The 18,708-nt window shown below is 41.9% G+C and overlaps 2 protein-coding genes across 2 annotated transcripts; one reads left to right on the top strand and one right to left on the bottom strand.

The window, feature by feature from the left end:
• The first annotated feature begins 5,268 nt into the window (after window positions 1-5,268).
• On the top strand, window positions 5,269-9,707 carry LOC115147035 (protein phosphatase 1 regulatory subunit 14B-like). Its single transcript, XM_029689027.2, has 4 exons — window positions 5,269-5,761; window positions 7,407-7,490; window positions 7,702-7,734; window positions 7,945-9,707. The coding sequence occupies exons 1-4, from the start codon at window positions 5,567-5,569 to the stop codon at window positions 8,029-8,031; spliced, it is 399 nt and encodes a 132-aa protein (XP_029544887.1). The 5' UTR covers window positions 5,269-5,566; the 3' UTR covers window positions 8,032-9,707.
• Window positions 9,708-9,790: 83 nt separating this feature from the next.
• Window positions 9,791-17,464, bottom strand: LOC115101318 (peptidyl-prolyl cis-trans isomerase FKBP2-like). The gene is made up of 6 exons (XM_029620705.2): window positions 17,357-17,464; window positions 16,742-16,899; window positions 15,953-16,065; window positions 15,705-15,751; window positions 10,638-10,673; window positions 9,791-10,513 (listed from the first exon to the last, which is right to left on the bottom strand). Exons 2-6 carry the CDS (start codon window positions 16,895-16,897, stop codon window positions 10,452-10,454), a joined length of 414 nt encoding a protein of 137 aa, XP_029476565.1. The 5' UTR covers window positions 16,898-16,899; window positions 17,357-17,464; the 3' UTR covers window positions 9,791-10,451.
• Window positions 17,465-18,708: the final 1,244 nt, after the last annotated feature.

Genomic DNA, 18,708 nt, shown 5'->3' with positions numbered 1-18,708 from the left:
AGAAGCTAGCCAGAAACTAGCCAGAAGCTAGCCCAGAAGCTAATCCAGAAGCTAGTTCAGAAGCTAGTTAGCTTCTTTACTGGCAAATCGTTAGTATTCAGCTAACCACGGTTTGTGGTCATCAGCTATCCTTTAGCTCGAAAATCTATCGCCAGTTTTGTACGGCGCAACGCGGCTCGGAACGGAACATACCGGACCAATTTTTCTCTCCATGTCCCTGGATTTCAACTGCTCTCTGGACATTCATACCCGGATCTCACAGCTAGCTAGCTGCTATCCGTGTGACTATCTGCTTTCGTCGATTCCGGAGCAAACATCAATTACTCGGGAGCTAGCCAGCTCCGTCAATCACTCCTGAGTTCCATTAATCACTCCTGGGCTGCAGTCACCTATCCGGACCCGTTTTACTGCCTACGCGGAGCCCCACCGGGCCTTCACAACTGGACTGCCGACGTTATCTACCCGAAGGAGATCCGGCTGGCTCCTCCGTCGCGACGTTACCTGGACGCCCATCTGCGGCCTGCTAACCGTTAGCTGTCTTACCGGCTGCTCTCAGAATAGACAATCGGACAATTTATTTATTTGTATTATTATTATGTTTCTTCTTGGGCCTCTTTAACTATATCTAATGTTTATTTTATTTTTTATTTATTTATTTGTTGTTTATTTTTTGTGTGATTTGGATTAATCCCCTCTACCACACGGAACCTCACTAATCTACTGACGGAACGCAAGAGGTGGCTAACAACAGACCTCCATCCTATGCTAGCTTGCTACCGATGGCCTGGCTAGCTGTTTAAATGCCGTGACCCCCAACCAACCTCTCCACTCACTGGACCCTTTTGATCACTCGACTAAGGATGCCTCTCCTTAATGTCAATATTTCTTGTCCATTGCTGTTCTGGTTAGTGTTTATTGGCTTATTTCACTGTAGAGCCTCTAGTCCTGCTCACTATACCTTATCCAATTTATTAGTTCCACCACCCACACATGCTATGACATCTCCTGGTTTCAATGATGTTTCTAGAGACAATATCTCTCTCTTCATCACTCAATACCTAGGTTTACCTCCACTGTATTCACATCCTACCATACCTTTGTCTGTACATTATACCTTGATGCTATTTTATCGCCCCCAGAAACCTCCTTTTACTCTCTGTTCCAGACGTTCTAGACGACCAATTCTTATTGCTTTTAGCCACACCCTTATTCTTCTCCTCCTATGTTCCTCTGGCGATGTAGAGGTGAATCCAGGCCCTGCAGTGCCTAGCTCCACTCCTATTCCCCAGGCGCTCTCTTTTGATGACTTCTGTAACCGTAATAGCCTTGGTTTCATGCATGTTAACATTAGAAGCCTCCTCCCTAAGTTTGTTCTATTCACTGCTTTAGCACACTCTGCCAACCCGGATGTTCTAGCTGTGTCTGAATCCTGGCTTAGGAAGACCACCAAAAATTCCGAAATTTTAATTCCAAACTACAACATTTTCAGACAAGATAGAACTGCCAAAGGGGCGGTGTTGCAATCTACTGCAAAGATAGCCTGCAGAGTTCTGTCCTACTATCCAGGTCTGTACCCAAACAATTTGAACTTCTACTTTTAAAAATCCACCTCTCTAAAAACAAGTCTCTCACCGTTGCCGCCTGCTATAGACCACCCTCTGCCCCCAGCTGTGCTCTGGACACCATATGTGAACTGATTGCCCCCATCTATCTTCAGAGCTCGTGCTGCTAGGCGACCTAAACTGGAACATGCTTAACACCCCAGCCATCCTACAATCTAAACTTGATGCCCTCAATCTCACACAAATTATCAATGAACCTACCAGGTACCCCCCCAAAGCCTTGAACACGGGCACCCTCATAGATATCATCCTAACCAACTTCCCCTCTAAATACACCTCTGCTGTCTTCAACCAAGATCTCAGCGATCACTGCCTCACTGCCTGCATCCGTAATGGGTCAGCGGTCAAACGACCTCCACTCATCACTGTAAAACGCTCCCTGAAACACTTCAGCGAGCAGGCCTTTCTAATCGACCTGGCCGGGGTATCCTGGAAGGATATTGATCTCATCCCGTCAGTAGAGGATGCCTGGATATTTTTTTTAAATGCCTTCCTAACCATCTTAAATAAACATGCCCCATTCAAGAAATGTAGAACCAGGAACAGATATAGCCCATGGTTCTCCCCAGACCTGACTGCCCTTAACCAACACAAAAACATCCTATGGCGTTCTGCATTAGCATCGAACAGCCCCCGTGATATGCAGCTGTTCAGGGAAGCTAGAAACCGTTATACACAGACAGTTAGAAAAGCCAAGGCTAGCTTTTTCAAGCAGAAATTTGCTTCCTGCAACACTAACTCAAAAAAGTTCTGGGACACTGTAAAGTCCATGGAGAATAAGAACACATCCTCCCAGCTGCCCACTGCACTGAAGATAGGAAACACTGTCACCACTGATAAATCCACCATAATTGAGAATTTCAATAAGCATTTTTCTACGGCTGGCCATGCTTTCCACCTGGCTACTCCTACCCCGGTCAACAGCACTGCACCCCCAACAGCAACTCGCCCAAGCCTTCCCCATTTCTCCTTCTCCCAAATCCGTTCAGCTGATGTTCTGAAAGAGCTGAAAAATATGGACCCCTACAAATCAGCCGGGCTAGACAATCTGGACCCTTTCTTTCTAAAATTATCTGCCGAAATTGTTGCCACCCCTATTACTAGCCTGTTCAACCTCTCTTTCGTGTCGTCTGAGATTCCCAAAGATTGAAAAGCAGCTGCGGTCATCCCCCTCTTCAAAGGGGGGGACACTCTTGACCCAAACTGCTATAGACCTATATCTATCCTACCATGCCTTTCTAAGGTCTTCGAAAGCCAAGTCAACAAACAGATTACCGACCATTTCGAATCTCACCATACCTTCTCTGCTATGCAATCTGGTTTCAGAGCTGGTCATGGGTGCACCTCAGCCACGCTCAAGGTCCTAAACGATATCTTAACCGCCATCGATGAGAAACATTACTGTGCAGCCGTATTCATTGATCTGGCCAAGGCTTTCGACTCTGTCAATCACCACATCCTCATCGGCAGACTCGGCAGCCTTGGTTTCTCAAATGATTGCCTCGCCTGGTTCACCAACTACTTCTCTGATAGATTTCAGTGTGTCAAATCGGAGGGTCTGCTGTCCGGACCTCTGGCAGTCTCTATGGGGGTGCCACAGGGTTCAATTCTTGGACCGACTCTCTTCTCTATATATATCAATGAGGTCGCTCTTGCTGCTGGTGAGTCTCTGATCCACCTCTACGCAGACGACACCATTCTGTATACTTCCGGCCCTTCTTTGGACACTGTGTTAACAACCCTCCAGGCAAGCTTCAATGCCATACAACTCTCCTTCCGTGGCCTCCAATTGCTCTTAAATACAAGTAAAACTAAATGCATGCTCTTCAACCGATCGCTACCTGCACCTACCCGCCTGTCCAACATCACTACTCTGGACGGCTCTGACTTAGAATACGTGGAAAACTACACATACTTAGGTGTCTGGTTAGACTGTAAACTCTCCTTCCAGACCCATATCAAACATCTCCAATCCAAAATTAAATCTAGAATTGGCTTCCTATTTCGCAACAAAGCATCCTTCACTCATGCTGCCAAACATACCCTTGTAAAACTGACCATCCTACCAATCCTCGACTTTGGCGATGTCATTTACAAAATAGCCTCCAATACCCTACTCAACAAATTGGATGCAGTCTATCACAGTGCAATCCGTTTTGTCACCAAAGCCCCATATACTACCCACCATTGCGACCTGTACGCTCTCGTTGGCTGGCCCTCGCTTCATACTCGTCGCCAAACCCACTGGCTCCATGTCATCTACAAGACCCTGCTAGGTAAAGTCCCCCTTATCTCAGCTCGCTGGTCACCATAGCATCTCCCACCTGTAGCACACGCTCCAGCAGGTATATCTCTCTAGTCACCCCCAAAACCAATTCTTTCTTTGGCCGCCTCTCCTTCCAGTTCTCTGCTGCCAATGACTGGAACGAACTACAAAAATCTCTGAAACTGGAAACACTTATCTCCCTCACTAGCTTTAAGCACCAACTGTCAGAGCATCTTACAGATTACTGCACCTGTACATAGCCCACCTATAATTTAGCCCAAACAACTACCTCTTTCCCAACTGTATTTAATTAATTAATTTATTTAGCTCCTTTGCACCCCATTATTTTTATTTCTACTTTGCACATTCTTCCATTGCAAAACTACCATTCCAGTGTTTTACTTGCTATATTGCATTTACTTTGCCACCATGGCCTTTTTTGCCTTTACCTCCCTTCTCTCCTCATTTGCTCACATTGTATATAGACTTGTTTATACTGTATTATTGACTGTATGTTTGTTTTACTCCATGTGTAACTCTGTGTCGTTGTATCTGTCGAACTGCTTTGCTTTATCTTGGCCAGGTCGCAATTGTAAATGAGAACTTGTTCTCAACTTGCCTACCTGGTTAAATAAAGGTGAAATAAAAATAAATACAATTTAAAAAGTCTCTGAATGTCCTTGAGTGGCCCAGCCAGAGCCCGGACTTGAACCCGATCTAACATCTCTGGAGAGACCTGAAAATAGCTGTGCAGCAACTCTCCCCATCCAAAATGACAGAGTTTGAGAGGATCTGCAGAGAAGAATGGGAGAAACTCCCCAAATACAGGTGCCAAGCTTGTAGCCGAGGCTGTAATTGCTGCCAAGGGTGCTTCAACAAAGTACTGAGTAAAGGGTCTGAATACTTAGGTAAATGTGATATTTCAGGTTTCTTGTTTTTATACATTTGCCAAACTTTCTAAAAACCTATTTTTGCTTTGTCATTATGGTGTATTGTGTGTAGATTGATGAAAGAAAAAAACTGATGTAATCAATTTTAGAATAAGGCTGTAACATAACATGTGAAAAAAGGGGTCTGAATACTTTCCGAATGCAATATAGGTCACAATGGCGTGGCCTATCGATTAAAAAACTGAAGTAAAGGTGCATGATTCATAATCCATGACATTTGGTACTTGGGATAGTCCAAAATAGAAATATGGCGATTGGGAGTCTACAATGATGCATTACGTAAGAGTTATTTCCATGTGATTTACCTATAAGATTTGTTTCGGCAACAGGTACAAATAAATGCATATTATATTTAACTTGGTAAATAACGATGTGTTAGAATGTACCAAGTGACAGGGCCTAATACCGGATTTGGACTGTGCAACAATTTTGCCTATACCAGTATAGGACTGTAGGTCTACAGCTGAAGGAGGTGAATGTTCTGTATGCTCACTTATTTTTTTGACCTGCCTGTAATCGATCATTTAATATGTTTGAAGTATTTGCGTGCGTATTCTAGCCTAAATTATTTTAATGAGTAGCTCAGTAATTTTGGAAAATACAATGCAACTTCGGTCAGAGAGAACAATAGCGTATTGCATACCCAGTATTTAAACTGCTGATAAGAAATACACGTCGAATAACCGCATCTAATTTCGAACCGGTCTTATCTAGACGGGCATAGGACAATGGCGACGTTAACAAGCCAGGATTCAACCGCTCAAGCGAGGGTTTATTTCCAAACGCCTCCCGGTACCGAGGATTCAGAAGTCGTCCAGAAGCAAGGCCGGGTAACCGTGAAATACGATAGAAAAGAGCTGAGGAAGCGACTCAATTTAGAGGAGTGGATAATTGAGCAGTTAACGGATTTATACGACTGTGAGGTAGGCAATGACACAATCTATTATTTGTTTACAGTAAAATAATTCCCCATTCGTTTTTTGTTTTCAATGATCTCTACCTTGATTGGGATTGATGTAGGCTATAGGATTGCAGTAATATTAAAACCTAGGGGCTACAATAATATAAACAAATATGAGTGGGAATTACAGACACAATGTAGGGCGTGGCCACATAATTGTAATACAGTACTAGACATTTGAATAAATTAGGTGTCTGCTCAGGTAGCGAGGGAACGAATGTGCTGTTTCAATAAAATGTGTGCATAATGTATTGATAAGTAGGAGGATAGGCCGGTTGGCACTGAGTTCTATGGCCACTGCACCTGCAAAGCAATTACAGTACAGCCTGCCTACTCTGTTGGATTAGCATGTGATGACCACTTCAAATGTTACATAATGGCAATGCCTGATTATCTTTAACCAAGGAAATATCATTGACTATGGATAGATATCCCACCCCACACTCTCTGCTGCATGGAAATGCGTTGGCACATACTGCATGAAGGTGCACAGCATGACATGTGTGTGATGTATTCTGCATGAACAACTATGAGGTGATCATCTTCATGAATGACCCCTGTAAACAACATATTTTTTACAGCACCCCTTAGTCATGTCTAGAGTCCATTGGCTCCAGTCCTCGAGTACCCCTGACAGTACACATTTATGTTGTAGCCCTGGACAAACATGCCTGATTCAGCTCATTGAGTGCCTGATGATTAGTTGACTAGTTTAATCAGATGTGCTTGTCAGGGGTACTAGAGAACCAGAGTTAGGAACTTTGAAAACTGAATTGATCAGGTGTTTTGACACACAATAACACATGAACTATTCACACAAAAGTGTTGCAGCAGCACCTATGCATCAGATAAGTTGGGAACAACATGGTTAACATTATAGGTTGAGAAGTAACATGCAGCGCCGGCACATTACGCATTATTGGACTGCAACGACATTGACCATTACCTATGTCACATGGTCCTCAGAGAGACCAACTGGACTAGTAAAGGGCTAATTGAACTAATAATTACCTTGGCTGGAGCAGAGGGTGACATACAGTGGGAGATATGAATGTGATTTATCAGTGTTTTGATTTAGGCAACTCTGGTACTCAGGGTTGTGCCGGGGTCAGAGGAGATGCTGAGTGTTTTCTGATTGGCCTATGTTATATGAGTGTGGGCTCTTGTAACTACTATTTGACCTCCTGACTAGGTCCTTGGGCTGTAGATTATAGGCATGTAAACAGCAATACAATGTACTAACTGGAGATTGTATTGTAATGTTGTATTTCTATAGGGATGTCTACTTCTAAACAGTCATGTTCAATTGAGTAGACAGCAGTCAGGAAGTCTGTGTGTATTGTTATCAGTACACACCACATAGGGGGTTCAGCCCATCCTGTTGTGTTGAGAAGCAGAGGGAGGAAGCTAGGGACATTGGGGACCTATGGAGGATGTTCAGAGGTGAGACTGCTGTGCAAAAATATTTGGTTTGATCCTTAGGCTGTCTGATATATTCATTACAGTTTTTTCTACTCTCCCCTCTCTGTTGTTTTCTCTATATTTTCTGTGTCTATGTCTTTGTCTATCACCATCACTGTCTCTCTCACTGCCCTTGCCTTTCTCAGGAGGAGGAGATTCCAGAGTTGGAGATTGATGTGGATGAGCTGTTGGATATGCCCACTGATGGAGACCGGGCAACCAGGGTCAAGGTGACCACTAAACACTATTCTATATTGAATACAAATCCATTATTGTTCATTTGTATCGAGGGCTGAATCCTTACTTTAGGTCAATCTCAAAATTTGATGGGAAATCTCCCATATCATTACATGTGTTTACAGTTACCCATGTTGATTTCAAGTTAGGATCCGGCTCTTCTAATGGAGTTAATTTCCTCTTTCACTTCGTACTGTTTCGCAGGGTTTGCTGGTTGACTGTTACAAACCTACAGATGTAAGTTCAAATTTAGAATAAGATTATTATCTGCTTCTGTTAAGCTATAAAACCCAGCATTAGAGTGACTGATCGACTGAAAATAACTGTCTGGAACCAACTTCCCATCCATTGTTTTGACTGAGTTTCTCAAATAAATGAGTAATACAGTAACATGTATGATAACAGTTGTTCAGTCTCACATCACCCTCCATTGTTCATTTACTGCAGGACTTTGTCACGGCTCTCCTAGAGAAGGTTAAAGGTCTGCAGAAACTCAGCACTCCGCCCAAAAAGAATGAAAAATCTTCTCCTTAGCCTCAGAACAACCCCAACTGATTACAACTCAGTTCTACACAGGGACACCCAGCTAGAAACCCTCAGCACCTAGAATCCTTCAATCAGCAGGATTGGTAGAGGGAAGAAGATCGACTAATCAAATCTCTGCAGCAGGGATTACTATGTCTCTGTCTTTGTTAAAACTATTTGTGGATTTATAATCATGTTATACATATACAGTAGTAAGTGATGAGTGTTCAAATATCAGAATATAGTACAGCATTGATAAACTGATGACATGGAGGAAGAACATGACAACATTTAACTTGAGCTATAAGTCACCAACAAAGCATGACAAGTACATAAACCTCATAGTGAGTCATGACAGATGCAACTTTATGCAGTCTAACAAATGTAACTCTTTGGTTAGTTGATTAGTCAACGTCACTGTATGTATAGTGCGGCAGGGTAGCCTAGTGGTTAGAGCGTTGGACTAGTAACCGGAAGGTTGCAAGTTCAAACCCCCGAGCTGACAAGGTACAAATCTGTTGTTCTGCCCCTGAACAGGCAGTTAACCCGCTGTTCCTAGGCCGTCATTGAAAATAAGAATTTGTTCTTAACTGACTTGCCTGGTTAAATAAAGGTAAAATAAAAATAAAAAATAGTAACAGCTAGAAATAGTGGTTGGTAATAGTTGGAGCCATGTCATTTTTACGATGCCATTTTAACTAGGATTTACTGGAGAATGGTTTATTTGGTTTATTTGGGGAAACGGTAGTTAAGTCTGTGTAATGATTTCAAGCCGAGCACTGTCATCACCTGTCTAACATTTCACACTGGACTACTGGGAGTGAACATTATGCTTTCTGTTACACCTTTGACATGAGCAAGTGTGGACAGTTATCAAAGATAAACACCAGCATGCCACACAAGGCACTGTAATAACATCAGTAGCCTACACGTTTTCATTGCGCACATTTTCTGTTAAATATACATTTTGGGAATAATGCATGACTGACTCTATAAAACACAGGAAAACATTTGCAAATTAGGGTTAGAGCCCATTTAAATCCATGACATGAACTTTCACTACAGTGAATGCTTTTGAGTCCTACTATAACATATGGTTCAACTGGTTTCCCCTCCATATCCTCCACCCTGGTGCCTGAGAGTGACGGGGTGGGTCTGTTTCTCAGACCTGACCCAAGTAGATAAAAAAATATATAAAGTGAAGGCCTTTCTACTTGTTTCTCAAACCGAAAACACTTAGTCATTAACCATACAGTAAGCACTGCGAAAAGAACTTCGGCCTTAGAAGACTACAGCAATGATTGTATCGACTATTGTGGATTAAGCAATGTCTTTGAAAAGTATGACAATTGGTCCTGCATTTCGCTGCGCCCGCATGTGTACACCTCATTACTATAATTCCTTAATCTTTTGGACCCCATTGAGATGTTATTTTGGGCAGGCTTTTAACTACCAGATTCGCAGTGCATCTCCTAGAACCTGCATCACGTTGAAGACTGAATCAAATCATGAACTGGGTTACTGTGTTCATTTAGAGTGCTGGAGGTACAGTAGGCGACTGCATAATCTGTGGTGTGTGTGTTTAAGATGTGATTGCAAAACTAGTGACGTAATGTAGCAATACTTAATGGTGCTGTTTAACAATTTGTTACATTTTTATTAAAATTCAACATGTGTTTTACCTACTCTGACTTGCGTGCACTTACGATGTTATTGTAATGTACTGTAGCTAAATATCTTGCAGGAAAAAAACACTAGCAGTCACACGTTGAAAATCCAAATATCTTTAATCAATTTAAACAAACTGAAACATGAACATTGGTCAAGTCTTATTTACCAATGAAGTGAAACTGGAATTCCAAAACTAAAATTCATTGACAAATACTGCATTCAATAGAGCCTAAAAACCCATTGAACAGTGCACTATCGCTTATCTTGTGCTACCATAGTGCATGTATGTTGTTAGACTAGTTCCCTCAGCATGATACGTACCCTGTAAGTTACACTTATCAGGCTAGTAAAATACTCAAAAATGACAATGAATTTAAGTCAAAGAGCTAGTTGGTCTCACATTTAGAAAAACATAACACTGGAATGATGGAAGGGGCCATTTTGAATGCGGAACTAAAAATGATTATTTGCTTGCAAAAATTTATAATGTGTAAGGCATATTGGAGTTCAAATTCACCAGGGAGTACCAGTGACATATGATGTTAGCTATAGTTGAATAGTATCTATATTATGTAGCATCTTCAACAGCTTTTAGCACTATACAGTATTTCAGTGCAACGACTAATGCTAAAGAGAAACAGTCCCCCTGTGCGTTGTCTTGGGTAAGTAGGAGTTAAGGAAGAAGTTATGGTAGGGCAGCCACAGTGACTTAAAAACAGCACTAACAGGCAGCTTATTTTGTTTTAAGTTAATGTTCACTATAAGTCAGACCTCCTCTCGATGCCGAGTAGTTCCACTTCAAAAATGAGAGTGGCACCACCTGTTGGAGACACAGGGTAGTTACAAACTAATATGGTGGAAAGCTATTCACAATAAAGACATGGTTACCTCAGACTGACTTGTAGAGCAAGCCAGTGTTAGATCTAGAGAAATATCCGAAATACCTGGAATCTTAGGAGGTGCTCCTCTGTCTCCGTATCCTACAAAAGAAGTAATGTGAATGGAGAGATCAGAACAGCGGGAGTGTAGGAAAATGGACTACAAGGCAAGACTTTTATCCTGCGTAATAATGGATGGGTTAATATAACTTTAAGCAGGTTCAATAAAATAAAAAATGACCTAGATTCAGTCAGCAGTAATGTGGTGAAGCCTGTGAAGTATCAAAGGTCATTGGGACGGTGAAATGTGAAGTATCAGTGGTCATTGGGACAGTGAAATGTGAAGTATCAGTGGTCATTGGGACGGTGAAATGTGAAGTATCAGTGGTCATTGGGACGGTGAAATGTGAAGTATCAGTGGTCATTGGGACGGTGAAATGTGAAGTATCAAAGGTCATTGGGACAGTGAAATGTGAAGTATCAGTGGTCATTGGGACAGTGAAATGTGAAGTATCAAAGGTCATTGGGACGGTGAAATGTGAAGTATCAGTGGTCATTGGGACGGTGAAATGTGAAGTATCAGTGGTCATTGGGACGGTGAAATGTGAAGTGCACAATGGCTGATTTGGACCCTCATTGTGAAATGGAATCAAATGCTGTATATCAAAGGTCATTGGGACTTGAAATATGAAGTATCAGTGGTCATTGGGAAGGTGAAATGTCTGAAGTATCAGTGGTCATTGGGACAGTGAAATGTGAAGTATCAGTGGTCATTGGGACGGTGAAATGTGAAGTATCAGTGGTCATTGGGGACAGTGAAATGTGAAGTATCAAAGGTCATTGGGACAGTGAAATGTGAAGTATCAGTGGTCATTGGGACAGTGAAATGTGAAGTATCAGTGGTCATTGGGGACAGTGAAATGTGAAGTATCAAAGGTCATTGGGACGGTGAAATGTGAAGTATCAGTGGTCATTGGGACAGTGAAATGTGAAGTATCAAAGGTCATTGGGACGGTGAAATGTGAAGTATCAGTGGTCATTGGGACGGTGAAATGTGAAGTATCAGTGGTCATTGGGACAGTGAAATGTGAAGTATCAGTGGTCATTGGGACAGTGAAATGTGAAGTATCAGTGGTCATTTGGGACAGTGAAATGTGAAGTATCAGTGGTCATTGGGGACAGTGAAATGTGAAGTATCAGTGGTCATTGGGACGGTGAAATGTGAAATCAGTGGTCATTGGGACAGTGAAATCAGTGGTCATTGGGACAGTGAAATGTGAAGTATCAAAGGTCATTGGGACAGTGAAATGTGAAGTATCAGTGGTCATTGGGACAGTGAAATGTGAAGTATCAGTGGTCATTGGGGACAGTGAAATGTGAAGTATCAGTGGTCATTGGGACAGTGAAATGTGAAGTATCAGTGGTCATTGGGACAGTGAAATGTGAAGTATCAGTGGTCATTGGGACAGTGAAATGTGAAGTATCAGTGGTCATTGGGACAGTGAAATGTGAAGTATCAGTGGTCATTGGGACAGTGAAATGTGAAGTATCAGTGGTCATTGGGACAGTGAAATGTGAAGTATCAAAGGTCATTGGGACGGTGAAATGTGAAGTATCAGTGGTCATTGGGACATGTGAAATGTATCAAAGGTCATTGGGACGGTGAAATGTGAAGTATCAGTGGTCATTGGGACAGTGAAATGTGAAGTATCAGTGGTCATTGGGACAGTGAAATGTGAAGTATCAGTGGTCATTGGGACAGTGAAATGTGAAGTATCAGTGGTCATTTGGGACAGTGAAATGTGAAGTATCAAAGGTCATTGGGACGGTGAAATGTGAAGTATCAGTGGTCATTGGGACGGTGAAATGTGAAGTATCAGTGGTCATTGGGACAGTGAAATGTGAAGTATCAGTGGTCATTGGGACAGTGAAATGTGAAGTATCAGTGGTCATTGGGACAGTGAAATGTGAAGTATCAGTGGTCATTGGGACAGTGAAATGTGAAGTATCAAAGGTCATTGGGACGGTGAAATGTGAAGTATCAAAGGTCATTGGGACGGTGAAATGTGAAGTATCAGTGGTCATTGGGACGGTGAAATGTGAAGTATCAGTGGTCATTGGGACAGTGAAATGTGAAGTATCAGTGGTCATTGGGACAGTGAAATGTGAAGTATCAGTGGTCATTGGGACAGTGAAATGTGAAGTATCAGTGGTCATTGGGACAGTGAAATGTGAAGTATCAAAGGTCATTGGGACGGTGAAATGTGAAGTATCAGTGGTCATTGGGGACAGTGAAATGTGAAGTATCAGTGGTCATTGGGACAGTGAAATGTGAAGTATCAGTGGTCATTGGGACAGTGAAATGTGAAGTATCAGTGGTCATTGGGACAGTGAAATGTGAAGTATCAGTGGTCATTGGGACAGTGAAATGTGAAGTATCAGTGGTCATTGGGGACAGTGAAATGTGAAGTATCAAAGGTCATTGGGACGGTGAAATGTGAAGTATCAGTGGTCATTGGGACAGTGAAATGTGAAGTATCAAAGGTCATTGGGACGGTGAAATGTGAAGTATCAGTGGTCATTGGGACGGTGAAATGTGAAGTATCAGTGGTCATTGGGACAGTGAAATGTGAAGTATCAGTGGTCATTGGGACAGTGAAATGTGAAGTATCAGTGGTCATTGGGACAGTGAAATGTGAAGTATCAGTGGTCATTGGGACAGTGAAATGTGAAGTATCAGTGGTCATTGGGACAGAAATGTGAAATGAAATGAAGTATCAGTGGTCATTGGGACAGTGAAATGTGAAGTATCAGTGGTCATTGGGACAGTGAAATGTGAAGTATCAAAGTGGTCATTGGGAAATGTGAAGTATCGGGACAGTGAAATGTGAAGTATCAGTGGTCATTGGGACAGTGAAATGTGAAGTATCAGTGGTCATTGGGACAGTGAAATGTGAAGTATCAGTGGTCATTGGGACAGTGAAATGTGAAGTATCAGTGGTCATTGGGACAGTGAAATGTGAAGTATCAAAGGTCATTGGGACGGTGAAATGTGAAGTATCAGTGGTCATTGGGACAGTGAAATGTGAAGTATCAGTGGTCATTGGGACAGTGAAATGTGAAGTATCAAAGGTCATTGGGACGGTGAAATGTGAAGTATCAGTGGTCATTGGGACAGTGAAATGTGAAGTATCAGTGGTCATTGGGACAGTGAAATGTGAAGTATCAAAGGTCATTGGGGACAGTGAAATGTGAAGTATCAAAGGTCATTGGGACGAAATGTATCAGTGGTCATTGGGACAGTGAAATGATTGGGACAAAATGGTGAAGTATCAAAGGTCATTGGGACGGTGAAATGTGAAGTATCAGTGGTCATTGGGACGGTGAAATGTGAAGTATCAGTGGTCATTGGGGACAGTGAAATGTGAAGTATCAGTGGTCATTGGGACAGTGAAATGTGAAGTATCAGTGGTCATTGGGACGGTGAAATGTGAAGTATCAGTGGTCATTGGGACAGTGAAATGTGAAGTATCAAAGGTCATTGGGACGGTGAAATGTGAAGTATCAGTGGTCATTGGGACAGTGAAATGTGAAGTATCAAAGGTCATTGGGACAGTGAAATGTGAAGTATCAGTGGTCATTGGGACAGTGAAATGTGAAGTATCAGTGGTCATTGGGACAGTGAAATGTGAAGTATCAGTGGTCATTGGGACAGTGAAATGTGAAGTATCAGTGGTCATTGGGACAGTGAAATGTGAAGTATCAGTGGTCATTGGGACAGTGAAATGTGAAGTATCAGTGGTCATTGGGACAGTGAAATGAAGTATCAGTGGTCATTGGGGACAGTGAAATGTGAAGTATCAGTGGTCATTGGGACAGTGAAATGTGAAGTATCAGTGGTCATTGGGACAGTGAAATGTGAAGTATCAGTGGTCATTGGGACGGTGAAATGTGAAGTATCAGTGGTCATTGACAGTGAAATGAAGTATCAGTGGTCATTGGGACAGTGAAATGTGAAGTATCAGTGGTCATTGGGACAGTGAAATGTGAAGTATCAGTGGTCATTGGGACAGTGAAATGTGAAGGTCATCAGTGGTCATTGGGACAGTGGTCATTGGGAAATGTGAAGTATCAGTGGTCATTGGGACAGTGAAATGTGAAGTATCAGTGGTCATTGGGACAGTGAAATGTGAAGTATCAGTGGTCATTGGGACAGTGAAATGTGAAGTATCAGTGGTCATTGGGACAGTGAAATGTGAAGTATCAGTGGTCATTGGGACAGTGAAATGTGAAGTATCAAAGGTCATTGGGACGGTGAAATGTGAAGTATCAGTGGTCATTGGGACAGTGAAATGTGAAGTATCAAAGGTCATTGGGACGGTGAAATGTGAAGTATCAGTGGTCATTGGGACAGTGAAATGTGAAGTATCAGGGGACAGTGAAATGTGAAGTATCAGTGGTCATTGGGACAGTGAAATGTGAAGTATCAGTGGTCATTGGGACAGTGAAATGTGAAGTATCAGTGGTCATTTGGGACAGTGAAATGTGAAGTATCAAAGGTCATTGGGACAGTGAAATGTGAAGTATCAGTGGTCATTGGGACAGTGAAATGTGAAGTATCAAAGGTCATTGGGACGGTGAAATGTGAAGTATCAAAGGTCATTGGGACGGTGAAATGTGAAGTATCAGTGGTCATTGGGACAGTGAAATGTGAAGTATCAGTGGTCATTGGGACAGTGAAATGTGAAGTATCAGTGGTCATTGGGACAGTGAAATGTGAAGTATCAGTGGTCATTGGGACAGTGAAATGTGAAGTATCAGTGGTCATTGGGGACAGTGAAATGTGAAGTATCAAAGGTCATTGGGACGGTGAAATGTGAAGTATCAGTGGTCATTGGGACAGTGAAATGTGAAGTATCAGTGGTCATTGGGACAGTGAAATGTGAAGTATCAGTGGTCATTGGGACAGTGAAATGTGAAGTATCAGTGGTCATTTGGGACAGTGAAATGTGAAGTATCAAAGGTCATTGGGACGGTGAAATGTGAAGTATCAGTGGTCATTGGGACGGTGAAATGTGAAGTATCAGTGGTCATTGGGACAGTGAAATGTGAAGTATCAGTGGGCAAACTCACCGAGCTCTGAGGGGATGACCAGTTTCCTCTTCTCTCCCTCACACATTCTAAAGAGAGAAAGTGGGATTGATGGATTAAGAACCTTGCATGCAGGGGTCAGAAATCAATGTTGTCGTTTTTTTACACCTTATATCCAAAAGAACATCACTATAGTTTTTACACGGTCTGCAAATGTAAGTCCTCACAAGTCATCCAATGCATGAGGACACTAGTAGTCAACAGGGGGAACGTAAAAAACAGGCACCAACCCGAGCAGGCCCTGGTCCCAGCCTTTGATGACTTGTCCGGTTCCCAGAGTAAAGGTGAATGGCTGGTTCCTTGGAATGCTGCTGTCAAACTCTGTTCCATCCTCCAGCTTTCCCTGCAGACAAACAGTTATTGACTAAACACACATTGTACACCCAATCAAAGGATCAGAGAATTAATCTAGTACTAAAAGCATAGGCTACAGCTAGCTAGAACTGCAGTGCATAACATTACATTTCTCTCTAGACTTGTATGTACCTACATTGTACCTAAGACCTGTATGTACCTAAACTTGCATTCGTAGGCTAGGTTGTAGCAACTTCATGATGGGTATATGGAAAATCAAAGTATCAAGTAGTAGCCTAAACCTATCGCTGTTAAATTGAACTGGGTGAAATGAATATGAATGACAGTCATCCAATAGAAATAAGAGCATGCGCATTATTTTTTTTAAATCTGATCTTAAACAGCACTGACCGCCACTGCATAGTAAGTGTATATTTTGCATTTGTACCATTATTTTGATGTGATATGAAAATAGAGGGCTTTATGTTTCTAGAACCATACCACAATTGAGAATCAATTCACGTTTAAATTAAGTATTTGGATGTTTTTTGACTGTTTTGGCAGCCAGAGCCAGCCCTACATATAATGGGGTCTTAGAAGTCGGCTAGTAAAGCTAGCCTACACTCCTTAACAGTACATCTTGGCCTAAAATGAAAATATATACTGCTTTAGGACATGTTTTTCATTCCGTGTCTAAATGGAGAAGCATCTCAATTTTTACTCACGGTGTAGTGCATGTTCAGCACATCCCCTTTACGTGACTTGATGGGGCAGTTGTCAACTCTTTTCTTGATACCAATTTGGAGCTTCTTTTTGTCGCCCCCGCGAACTGCCGGAGCCAGGGACACCAGAGTGACCACAAACAGCAGACAAAGCCTCATTTCTGGGGTACACATGAGAGTTCATGTTAAGACAGAGTGCAAATCTCATAGGCTTCCATCTGGCTACCTAACGTAGTTTATAAACTTGCTACACGTCATCATCAATGGGCGCATGATAGGAAAAATAAAATGGAAGCTGTGTAGCTGAGCTAACTACATCTATAAATCTATTTGTGATTCAATCATAAATGGGAGCATATGTGTGTAAGTTTCATTGTCATTATCAAAACATAAACATATGTTTAATAGTTATATGGCTACATAGAACTATAAGCCTCAAGCCTGACGTTTGGGGCAAACTAGTTAACTTAACGTTAGCTAACGTTAGCTAGCTAGTATCTGTTGTGCCAGTATCTGATATCCGTTATGCCAATTACTTTAGCTAGGTTCCTCAAAAAATGTATTGAGCCTTCATGCGTTTCAAAAAGCTAGTCATTAATAATTTCTCAAGAAGCTTACCAGTGTTTTAATTTAATAAAACACAAAAGATGGTCGGTGTGCTTCCAAATTTTCCGAAGCCGAGTGATTGAATGAATGTCCCAGATATGTCTACGCAATGATTTTCTGTCATGCTATTGGTCCGTTCTCAGAGCTAGCAGAGAAAATAGCTAATCTTGAACTGTCCGGCAGGTGGTGGCAAAGTATGTGATGGAATAAAAGCACTAAAGCAGACCGATATGTTGTAGCTACATTATATTGATAACAACAAACAGGAGCACAATATTTTTGAATTATCATTTGACACACAATTATCATCACACACAGTCATGCGTGCACACCAGAGGAGGCTGATGGGAGGACCAATAGGAGGACGGGCTCATTGTAATGACTGGAATGGAACTGTATCAAACATGATGCTGTTCCATTCCACCCATTACAATGAGCTTCTTCTTCCTTTAGCTTCTCCCACCACCCTGTTGTGCACTCACACATTCACATGCGTGCACACACACACAAAATGCAGCTATGCAGGAATGTGATTACATGTGTATGATCAATAGCAGTATATTGACTGAAAGTCCTCCTGGACACTTTTAGCCTCCTTTCAGATGAGAGCCATCCATTGTAATGTAGTTTACAAAAGTTCAATCAAGGAGGTTGGTCTGAATGCCAATTTAACTTAATCCAGTAAGCATAACATAATTCACGTTTGTTTCCTATTCTACAGGCATAATGGGAATGAATACACACGTATCATCATCAGCATAGCACCTTGTACCTTCTCCTCTTTCCTATTAGTGGAATGTCAATCACCTATTAACCTTATAGACTATTAGCACAGCAAAATAATGCACATTCCTCAAGCTTGCCATTTAACATACACTCTTAGAAAAAAAGGTGCTTTCTAGAACCTTAAATTATTATTTTTCTGTCCCTATAGGATAACTCTTTGAAGAACCCTTTTTTTGGTTCTAGGTAGAACCCTTTTGGTTCCAGGTAGACTGCTTTATGTAGAACAGCTCCACAGAGGGTTCTACCTGGAAACCAATAGGGTTCTCCAATGGGGACAGCCTTAGAACCCTTTTGGAAACCTCTTTACTAAGTTGTCTTCAACAACTACCCGCCTTCCCACCAATCGAGCCTGTACTCGATTGAACCGTAATTACGGCATTATTTTCCAACAAGGTTTTATATGACACAGTTTGTGTGTGTGAGAAATAGAGAAACAGAAAAACAGAGAGAGAAACCATTATAAAGGTTATCGTTGCCATGCACACCAAATATATACAGCCTGCCTCATTCTCTCTCTACATTCAGACTACTGAGGCAAAGACAGATTCAGGTTGGATATTCAACGGATATTTGCCTGT

This window comes from Oncorhynchus nerka, linkage group LG19 (genome assembly GCF_034236695.1).
Source record: "Oncorhynchus nerka isolate Pitt River linkage group LG19, Oner_Uvic_2.0, whole genome shotgun sequence".
In the NCBI taxonomy this organism is placed as follows: Eukaryota; Metazoa; Chordata; class Actinopteri; order Salmoniformes; family Salmonidae; genus Oncorhynchus; species Oncorhynchus nerka.
The sequence above is the reverse complement of the archived record's forward strand: the minus strand, read 5'-3'. Positions and strand labels throughout refer to the sequence as shown.